The sequence below is a fragment of the Salmo salar genome, chromosome ssa25, assembly GCF_905237065.1.
Source record: "Salmo salar chromosome ssa25, Ssal_v3.1, whole genome shotgun sequence".
Taxonomy (NCBI): Eukaryota; Metazoa; Chordata; class Actinopteri; order Salmoniformes; family Salmonidae; genus Salmo; species Salmo salar.
The window spans coordinates 45,429,278-45,439,799 of record NC_059466.1 but is presented as its reverse complement, the minus strand read 5'-3'; the positions used below and the strand labels follow the sequence as shown (position 1 = coordinate 45,439,799).

General features: G+C 43.0%; 1 protein-coding gene across 1 annotated transcript in view; it reads left to right on the top strand.

The window, feature by feature from the left end:
• Positions 1 to 1,461: 1,461 nt before the first annotated feature.
• LOC106586853 (glucose-6-phosphate exchanger SLC37A1) overlaps positions 1,462 to 10,522 on the top strand; it is a 37,920-nt gene continuing 28,859 nt past the window's right edge. Inside the window, exons 1-2 of the mRNA XM_014174572.2 lie at positions 1,462 to 1,670; positions 3,575 to 3,797. Coding sequence (XP_014030047.2) covers positions 3,742 to 3,797 — 56 coding nt within the window. The 5' untranslated portion in view covers positions 1,462 to 1,670; positions 3,575 to 3,741. The remainder of the gene's footprint in view (positions 1,671 to 3,574; positions 3,798 to 10,522) is intronic.

Genomic DNA, 10,522 nt, shown 5'->3' with positions numbered 1-10,522 from the left:
CTGTGGCTCTTCAACTCTCCTCTTCCTCCTCTGTTTACCGTTGGCATGACAATAATGGACTGGACACGTGACCAATGGAAAAAACGTCAATAAACCAACGGAGAAAAAAATAGATAAACAAGCATCAATATCTTTAAAACTGTTAGGTGTACATTTATTAGCATTTATATCTTGATTTATTCTGTGCCATGTAAAAGCTGTTCAGCCTTATCATTTGGTGATAAGGATATCTCAGAAATTCCTCGACAAATAGAGCAACTGCAAGATTTTTAGTGTTCCAGTACCTAGGTTTCCATCGAAATTGGAGAAAGATTATATGTGCATTTTTCCAGAAGATATGTGTTTTTATCAAATTGACTGTGCTTGATGACGCAGTACCCATAAAAATAAATTTTACTGTTAAATTCCCGTGTACTGAATAAACAATATAAGTTAATCAAATTGCTTTCCATCGCATTTTCAACTGTACTGATGGTTTTCTCACAACAATGTCTGCGTTATATTACAGCGAGTTACTGTTACTGGCACGTGTACTCCAGCTAAAAGCGCTTTGTGCGCTCTGTTGGTTATGCCGCGTTCACAACAACTAGGAACTCGAAACTGGCGACTCGGAAATCTCCGACATCGGACCTCAATGCGTTTAAAACAACTGGGAACTCGTAAAAAAAAAAACTCTCTCCGAATGGGAAATATCGTTTTAAATGGTCATCCAACTCAGAATTCCAACTCGGGAACTCGGCTTATTTCCTAGAGCTCCGACTTTTCGAACTGAAGATAACTGGCGTCATGATTTGACCTCGTATTTTTCCGAATTCCAAGTTGGACAGAAAACAACATTTTTTATGGACAAAAGAGCGAGATTGTTTTATTTGTCAAACGGCAGCCAAGCATCGACTATCATGTCACCAGAATAAAACCCTCGATATTTATTGGAAAGGAGCATCAAGCTCATCGCCGTGCATTTTCACCACCCTGTGAAATCTATCATAACTTTCATCTGTAGCCTAAAAACTGCATGCTTTTCCGACAAGTCCTAGTTGGAGGACCACACAACGTCAACGCGTGACTCCAAGTTTACTTCGATATAATGGTTATTATATCAATATTTTCGCATAAAAGCCTTTCCACCGACATTGCTCGCATAGTTCCCTTTACCGACACTAAAAGATTCCACCTTCTCTAGCATATTTTGTTTTGTCGACATTTGGAAGGTTTACCGAAAATGTAGCTGTTTCCATCAGGCCTGTCATTACATTACATGTAACGTTACTTTACTCGCATAAAAAGGTTGGATGGAAACCTGGTTAGTAACAGATACATATTGTATCTGATTTCCTTGTGTTATTACATGTTTTCTATAATCCGATATGTACTTTACGCTCATAAAAAAAAAGGTTGGATGGAAACGTGTTTAGTTGCACATAACTATTGTATTTAATTTCCTTGTTGGTTGACTTTGCCATTTGTTTGATAAGTAGCCAGGGCTCGGCCGTTTCTCTGCGCGGTTCTGACGTCATCCGGAGACCAAAGTGGAGGTTGGGCGACCAGTGTGACTGTGAATGACAGTTCCACCAAGCTCTGTGAAAGAACAAGGAAGTGATAGCTACACCGCCCGAGTAGGACGACAAAACCAGACGGTTCTTTTGAAATTTTCCGCGATTTCAGCCACGGTAAGTTTGATCATTTATCCCTGGGTGTCTGTGAATTGATAGGGTCGGGGGATTTTCCACAGATAGACCGCTGTTTTTGTCTAGCATCGAGGATGAGCAGAAAGTGAAGCGAGCAAGCCATGGTTATTTGAACACAGTGGTTCTAAACAAAGAGCTGTCGGATACATTGTAAGGAGGATTCTTCATGAAAATACGTTTGTATCTTTCGACTGGAGTATCGATTTGGTTGCAATGTTGCTGCTGATCATAATGATTGGAAACATTGATGTGGGCTTTCAAAGCAAACTGGCAAATGTCCTACAGTAGGTCTCTCTCTTTGATGTCTGCTACACTGGGAAGTCAAATGTGTTTTCATTGTTTTTACCACAGTCCAAGAAAATGGTAAAATAACAGTATTGGGCTCTGTATAACAATCTCAATTGAATCTACATGATGTTAGATGGTTGTATACGTTCATATATGGGGGAAAATAGAAGAAAGAAAGAAACCTATAGTCGAATGAACTTCAGTAATGAACTTCAGTAACTGGGTTTGAGGCTCTGTCACAATATGAATGAAAAGCCTGGTCCAGTTGATGTGCCATCCAAGATTCCACGTATGAGGTTTTGCTATAAGCTGTAGCCAACTGTAGGCCACTGTACTGTATGGGCCAAATAGTTTTTTTGAAATGTTGTTTAAATTTTAGTCATTTAGCAGACGCTCTTATACAGAGGGACTTACCTTAGTGAGTGAATACATTTTACTACTTGTCCCCAATGGGAAAGTATTGACCGTTTTAGTATGTAGAATGAATCAATTCAACTTCCAAAATGATGACAGTGACCATATCAGTAGTGTAAATGACTAATGTTGTGGCAGAGGCTCATGACAGAGTTCAGTGGTATGCGTAGTTTAGCAAGCCAAGCTGTCGATATACACAGTTGGTGGTTCAGTGCTTGGCAACGTCATGTTCCCAGACCAATATTCTGGTATAGAAGGGTACTGGTATTCATGCTACATGTGATCCCCAGAGCATTAAGCAGAAGTTGTATTAATGTGAGAAATATCTCTGATACCCCAATGAGATGAGTGGCTATGAAAAGTTTACTGTATCCTACGATGCCTTTCTGGAGGGTTGTTCCATGTCATTTCAACAAGCCATCACACCCACCATCTCAGATAATTCAGAAATTGTTTCTGTAGTTAGAAACAGGTAATATTGACATTCCTGAAGATTTTTTTTTTAATTTCAACAAAATAACAATAAAGAAGGATAAACTGAATTGCTTTCATAGAGGACTAGCTTGAATTGTGAGGATGACCACACATCAGGTCAAAACCTGGTACTTTCACACTATTTAATGGTAAATAATGCAAGTGACTTCAATGACAAATTTCTCTGAACAGGGAAAAAATGTACATCACCACAGTCACAGAGAATAGATTACATAATATGGAGAAGCAATACTCCAGTCCCATGTTGCTCAGTTGGTAGAGCATGGTGTTTGCAACGCCAGGGTTGTGGGTTCGATTCCCACGGGGGACCAGTACGGGAAAAGAAATGTATGAAATGTATGCATTCACTACTGTAAGTCGCTCTGGATAAGAGCGTCTGCTAAAAGACTAAAATGTAAATGTAAGCCGCAGGTTCATACGACTTGTCAAACATATAATTCTATTTCAACAAAATAATGTTTCACAAAAGATAATTGTATCAGTTACTAACTACAAAACAATTTCAGAACAATCTGAGATGGTTGGTGTCAATCCTCTTTCTTGTGATTTTTGAGGTGGAAGGACCCTGGACAGATGCATGCACAAAGTATACGTTTGAGAACATACACTATAGAAATGGAACGGAGAGAGATGCCATCTTCAGATGTCCTGCTGTGTTTAAAACTCTTTCATTCTTTTGCCCCATACAGGAGAATACAGCTTCTGAGGGGATATTCCTGCAGCCTCTTGGCCATGTCTCCTGGGCCTTGCATTAAGTTCACAGAATGGAGCTTTAGGTCTGCGTGTTGGTCATCATCATCGCTGTGAAACCTGCCCGTCTGTTGACTGCCCAGTCAGTGCCTGTTATCGGCAAATTATGGCCCCCGTGCCACCTGGCATCCGCTTCCTGGCCTCCTTCAACAGAGACCAGTGGTGAGTTTGTTTGTCTGTGTCTGTCCTTCTGCCCGTCTGTCCATCTTCCGGCCTGTGTCTGTCCTTCTGTCCATCTTCCTGCCTGTGTCTGTCCTTCTGCCTGTCTGTCCATCTTCCGGCCTGTGTCTGTCCTTCTGCCCGTCTGTCCATCTTCTGACCTGTGTCTGTCCTTCTGCCCGTCTGTCCATCTTCCGGCCTGTGTCTGTCCTTCTGCCCGTCTGTCCATCTTCTGACCTGTGTCTGTCCTTCTGCCCGTCTGTCCATCTTCCGGCCTGTGTCTGTCCTTCTGTCCATCTTCCGGCCTGTGTCTGTCCTTCTGCCTGTCTGTCCATCTTCCGGCCTGTGTCTGTCCTTCTGTCCATCTTCCGGCCTGTGTCTGTCCTTCTGCCCGTCTGTCCATCTTCCGGCCTGTGTCTGTCCTTCTGCCTGTCTGTCCATCTTCCGGCCTGTGTCTGTCCTTCTGTCCATCTTCCGGCCTGTGTCTGTCCTTCTGCCCGTCTGTCCATCTTCCGGCCTGTGTCTGTCCTTCTGCCTGTCTGTCCATCTTCCGGCCTGTGTCTGTCTTGTCTGTACGTCTATCTGCCTGTCTGTCTTTTTGTCTCTGTCTTTCAGATCAAAATGCACTCTGTCATAAGTAGTTTATCAATTAATTAATGTAGATGACAGTGTCGTCAGAACAATAAGAGTGGATCAGGGCTAACAACTTGCTTTTGGTTGGTGGCATTTGGTTGAAGAAGCAGGCTGTCCTCCTCTGACAAGTAAGCCGACTATTCATGTCACTCTTCTAATCAAACCAGATGTTTCTGTCTTCGCGTGTCTGTTTTATAATTCCACAGAGTCCTGTCTGCCCACTTGGGTTGTGTGCTTGTCTTGACATTCTTTAGGGTGAAAAGTGAGTGAAGGATACATAGCCCATCATTCTATTGGCTTGTGCTACTCTGTTTATGGGGATTAGTCTCTGCGGGGTCTTGCTCACACTTGGACTTAGTTGTAAATCGTTGATGACTTATATCAGGGCTCAAGCCATACCGTGTGTGTGTGTGTGTGTGAGACCCTGTGTGTACATATGGCTGTGCTAGTGTTGGTGTACTGTATGTGCCTTGTCTTGCGCCTGTTTCTGCTGCCCGTATCAATTTTATATTTAGTCCAATATAATTATGTGTGGGAGACAGGGAATTGGCCGAGCCACAGAGAGAGAGCGAGCACTGTGCTAACAACAGACGTCCCATGGATCATGTAGCGCAGGGCTTACAGCTGTAAATGGTAGGTACGCACCATCTATGTGGCATTGGTCCAGCATACTTGCAGGCAGGTTAATGATTACTGAACAGCTTCTACCCCCAAGCCGTAAGACTGTTAAATAGTTAACCAAATAGCTACACAGACTATCTGTATTGACCCTTTATACACAAACTGTCTCGACTCATCACACACTGCTGCTACTGTTTATTATCTATCCTGTTGCCTAGTCACTTTATCCCTAGTTATATGCACATTGTCTCAATACTGGTACCCCGTGTATATAACCTAGTTATCATTACTCAGTACTGGTACCCCGTGTATATAGCCTAGTTATCATTACTCAGTACTGGTACCCTGTGTATATAGCCTAGTTATCATTACTCAGTACTGGTACCCCGTGTATATAACCAAGTTATCATTACTCAGTACTGGTATCCCGTGTATATAGCCTAGTTATCATTACTCAGTACTGGTACCCCGTGTATATAACCAAGTTATCATTACTCAGTACTGGTACCCCGTGTATATAGCCTAGTTATCATTACTCAGTACTGGTACCCCGTGTATATAACCAAGTTATCATTACTCAGTACTGGTACCCCGTGTATATAACCAAGTTATCATTACTCAGTACTGGTACCCCGTGTATATAACCAAGTTATCATTACTCAGTACTGGTATCCCGTGTATATAACCAAGTTATCATTACTCAGTACTGGTACCCCGTGTATATAACCTAGTTATCATTACTCAGTACTGGTACCCCGTGTATATAACCAAGTTATCATTACTCAGTACTGGTATCCCGTGTATATAAGCAAGTTATCATTACTCAGTACTGGTACCCCGTGTATATAACCTAGTTATCATTACTCAGTACTGGTACCCCGTGTATATAACCAAGTTATCATTACTCAGTACTGGTACCCCGTGTATATAACCTAGTTATCATTACTCAGTACTGGTACCCTGTGTATATAGCCTAGTTATCATTACTCAGTACTGGTACCCCGTGTATATAACCTAGTTATCATTACTCAGTACTGGTACCCCGTGTATATAACCTAGTTATCATTACTCAGTACTGGTACCCCGTGTATATAACCAAGTTATCATTACTCAGTACTGGTACCCCGTGTATATAGCCTAGTTATCATTACTCAGTACTGGTACCCCGTGTATATAGCCTGGTTATCATTACTCAGTACTGGTACCCCGTGTATATAACCTAGTTATCATTACTCAGTACTGGTACCCTGTGTATATAGCCTAGTTATCATTACTCAGTACTGGTACCCCGTGTATATAGCCAAGTTATCATTACTCAGTACCCCGTGTATATAGCCAAGTTATCATTACTCAGTACTGGTACCCTGTGTATATAGCCTAGTTATCATTACTCAGTACTGGTACCCCGTGTATATAGCCTAGTTATCATTACTCAGTACTGGTACCCTGTGTATATAGCCTAGTTATCATTACTCAGTACTGGTACCCCGTGTATATAGCCTAGTTATCATTACTCAGTACTGGTACCCCGTGTATATAACCAAGTTATCATTACTCAGTACTGGTACCCCGTGTATATAACCTAGTTATCATTACTCAGTACTGGTACCCCGTGTATATAGCCTAGTTATCATTACTCAGTACTGGTACCCCGTGTATATAGCCTAGTTATCATTACTCAGTACTGGTACCCCGTGTATATAACCTAGTTATCATTACTCAGTACTGGTACCCCGTGTATATAGTCAAGTTATCAAGTTGTGTATTTATTACGTGTTATTACTTTTCTATTATTTCTCTATTTTCTTTCTCTCTTCATTGTTGGGAAGGACCTGTCAGTAAGCATTTCACTGTTAGTCTACACCTGTTGTTTAGGAAGCATTTCACTGTTAGTCTACACCTGTTGTTTAGGAAGCATTTCACTGTTAGTCTACACCTGTTGTTTAGGAAGCATTTCACTGTTAGTCCACACCTGTTGTTTAGGAAGCATTTCACTGTTAGTCTACACCTGTTGTTTAGGAAGCATTTCACTGTTAGTCTGCACCTGTTGTTTAGGAAGCATTTCACTGTTAGTCCACACCTGTTGTTTAGGAAGCATTTCACTGTTAGTCCACACCTGTTGTTTAGGAAGCATTTCACTGTTAGTCTACACCTGTTGTTTAGGAAGCATTTCACTGTTAGTCTACACCTGTTGTTTAGGAAGCATTTCACTGTTAGTCCACACCTGTTGTTTAGGAAGCATTTCACTGTTAGTCTACACCTGTTGTTTAGGAAGCATTTCACTGTTAGTCTGCATCTGTTGTTTAGGAAGCATTTCACTGTTAGTCCACACCTGTTGTTTAGGAAGCATTTCACTGTTAGTCTACACCTGTTGTTTAGGAAGCATTTCACTGTTAGTCTACACCTGTTGTTTAGGAAGCATTTCACTGTTAGTCCACACCTGTTGTTTAGGAAGCATTTCACTGTTAGTCCACACCTGTTGTTTAGGAAGCTTTTCACTGTTAGTCTGCATCTGTTGTTTAGGAAGCATTTCACTGTTAGTCTACACCTGTTGTTTAGGAAGCATTTCACTGTTAGTCCACACCTGTTGTTTAGGAAGCATTTCACTGTTAGTCTGCATCTGTTGTTTAGGAAGCATTTCACTGTTAGTCTACACCTGTTGTTTAGGAAGCATTTCACTGTTAGTCTACACCTGTTGTTTAGGAAGCATTTCACTGTTAGTCTACACCTGTTGTTTAGGAAGCATTTCACTGTTAGTCCACACCTGTAGTTTAGGAAGCATTTCACTGTTAGTCTGCATCTGTTGTTTAGGAAGCATTTCACTGTTAGTCTACACCTGTTGTTTAGGAAGCATTTCACTGTTAGTCTACACCTGTTGTTTAGGAAGCATTTCACTGTTAGTCTACACCTGTTGTTTAGGAAGCATTTCACTGTTAGTCCACACCTGTTGTTTAGGAAGCATTTCACTGTTAGTCTTCACCTGTTGTTTAGGAAGCATTTCACTGTTAGTCTACACCTGTTGTTTAGGAAGCATTTCACTGTTAGTCTACACCTGTTGTTTAGGAAGCATTTCAATGTTAGTCTACACCTGTTGTTTAGGAAGCATTTCACTGTTAGTCTACACCTGTTGTTTAGGAAGCATTTCACTGTTAGTCTACACCTGTTGTTTAGGAAGCATTTCACTGTTAGTCTACACCTGTTGTTTGTGAAGCATGTCAGGCCTTCTATTATCAGTAGAAAGGTCAAAGGTCAAACTGAAAAAGAGTGGTAAACCAAGTTGTTAACCTGTATCTTTATAGGGGTATTACACTTTGAAGTATTTCTTTGAACTCTACCACATCTGCTAGTTATTCCGTGTGAGTGACAGTGGCATGCTGGCTGTAGCCAGTCTCTGTCTGGTGTCCTCAGAGCTGTGGAGCTGGGATAGTGGTGGTGTTCTGTGTTGTCACAGAGCCACTGACGTGTTTTACACTAAATTACTGCTGACAGGGAAGACACTGCCAGTGTCCTAACTGTCTTATTTCTGTCCTGCCTTGGGAGAGAACACAACCCCCTTTCCACTAGAACACACACACACACACACACACACACACACACACACACACACATGCTGCCCAGCTATTGTGAGTATACATAGGCAATCAGGGATTCTTCCCTCTGACTGCTTTCGTTCCCTTAGCAACTGGTCTCTAGGGCTGGTTTATGGTGGTGTGACTTTATGATGTCCAGACTGCCATAAGTGTCTGTTTTAGTTTATCAGGGGAAGACCCACGTCTGGGTGGCTGTGTTTGGCTAGGTCAGGGGAAGACCCACGTCAGGGTGGCTGTGTTTGGCTAGGTCAGGGGAAGACCCACGTCAGGGTGGCTGTGTTTGGCTAGGTCAGGGGAAGACCCACGTCAGGGTGGCTGTGTTTGGCTAGGTCAGGGGAAGACCCACGTCAGGGTGGCTGTGTTTGGCTAGGTCAGGGGAAGACCCACGTCTGGGTGGCTGTGTTTGGCTAGGTCAGGGGAAGACCCACGTCTGGGTGGCTGTGTTTGGCTAGGTCAGGGGAAGACCCACGTCTGGGTGGCTGTGTTTGGCTAGGTCAGGGGAAGATCCATGTCGTGGGTGGCTGTGTTTGGCTAGGTCAGGGGAAGACCCACGTCTGGGTGGCTGTGTTTGGCTAGGTCAGGGGAAGACCCACGTCTGGGTGGCTGTGTTTGGCTAGGTCAGGGGAAGACCCACGTCAGGGTGGCTGTGTTTGTCAGGGGAAGACCCACGTCAGGGTGGCTGTGTTTGGCTAGGTCAGGGGAAGACCCACGTCAGGGTGGCTGTGTTTGTCTAGGTCAGGGGGAGACCCATGTCAGGGTGGCTGTGTTTGGCTAGGTCAGGGGAAGACCCACGTCGTGGGTGGCTGTGTTTGGCTAGGTCAGGGGAAGACCCACATCTGGGTTGCTGTGTTTGGCTAGGTCAGGGGAAGACCCATGTCGTGGGTGGCTGTGTTTGGCTAGGTCAGGGGGAGACCCATGTCAGGGTGGCTGTGTTTGGCTAGGTCAGGGGAAGACCCACGTCAGGGTCTGTCGAACTCGACTTGTTTGCCCTTTGTACAAGTCCACCAGGAAATAACTGATGATGAGTGGAAGATCTACAGGAACAGGACTTAATGGTTTTTATTATACTCACCGGCTCGCGCTGGGTTTATTATACTCACCGGCTCGCGCTGGGTTTATTATACTCACCGGCTCGCGCTGGGTTTATTATACTCACCAGTGATGCGTGTTAATGTCGGGATCTTGACAAACTTAGCAGTGAGTGATGACCATGAAAACACGCCAGACTGGTTATACAGTTGAAGTCAGAAGTTTACATACACTTAGGTTGGAGTCATTAAAACTCGTTTTTCAACCACTCCATAAATGTCTTGTTAACAAACTATAGTTTTGGCAAGTCGGTTAGGACATCTTCTTTGTGCATGACACAAGTATTTTTTTCCAACAATTGTTTACAGGCAGATTATTTCACTGTTTCACAATTCCAGTGGGTGGGTCAGAAGTTTACATACACTAAGTTGACTGTGCTTTTAAAAAGCTTGGAAAATTTCAGAAAATTATGTCATGGCTTTAGAAGCTTCTGATAGGCTAATTGACATAATTTGAGTCAATTGGAGGTGTACCTGTGGATGTATTTCAAGGCCTACCTTCAAACTCAGTGCCTCTTTGCTTGACATCATGGGAAAATCAAAAGAAATCAGCCAAGACCTCAAAAATAAAATTGTAGACCTCCACAAGTCTGGTTCATACTTGGGAGCAATTTCCAAATGCCTGAAGGTACCACGTTCATCTGTACAAACAATAGTACGCAAGTATAAACACCATGGGACCACGCAGCCATCATACCGCTCAGGAAGGAGACGCGTTCTGTCTCCTAGAGATGAATGTACTTTGGTGCGAAAAGTGCAAATCAATCCCAGAATAACAGCAAAGGACCTTGTGAAG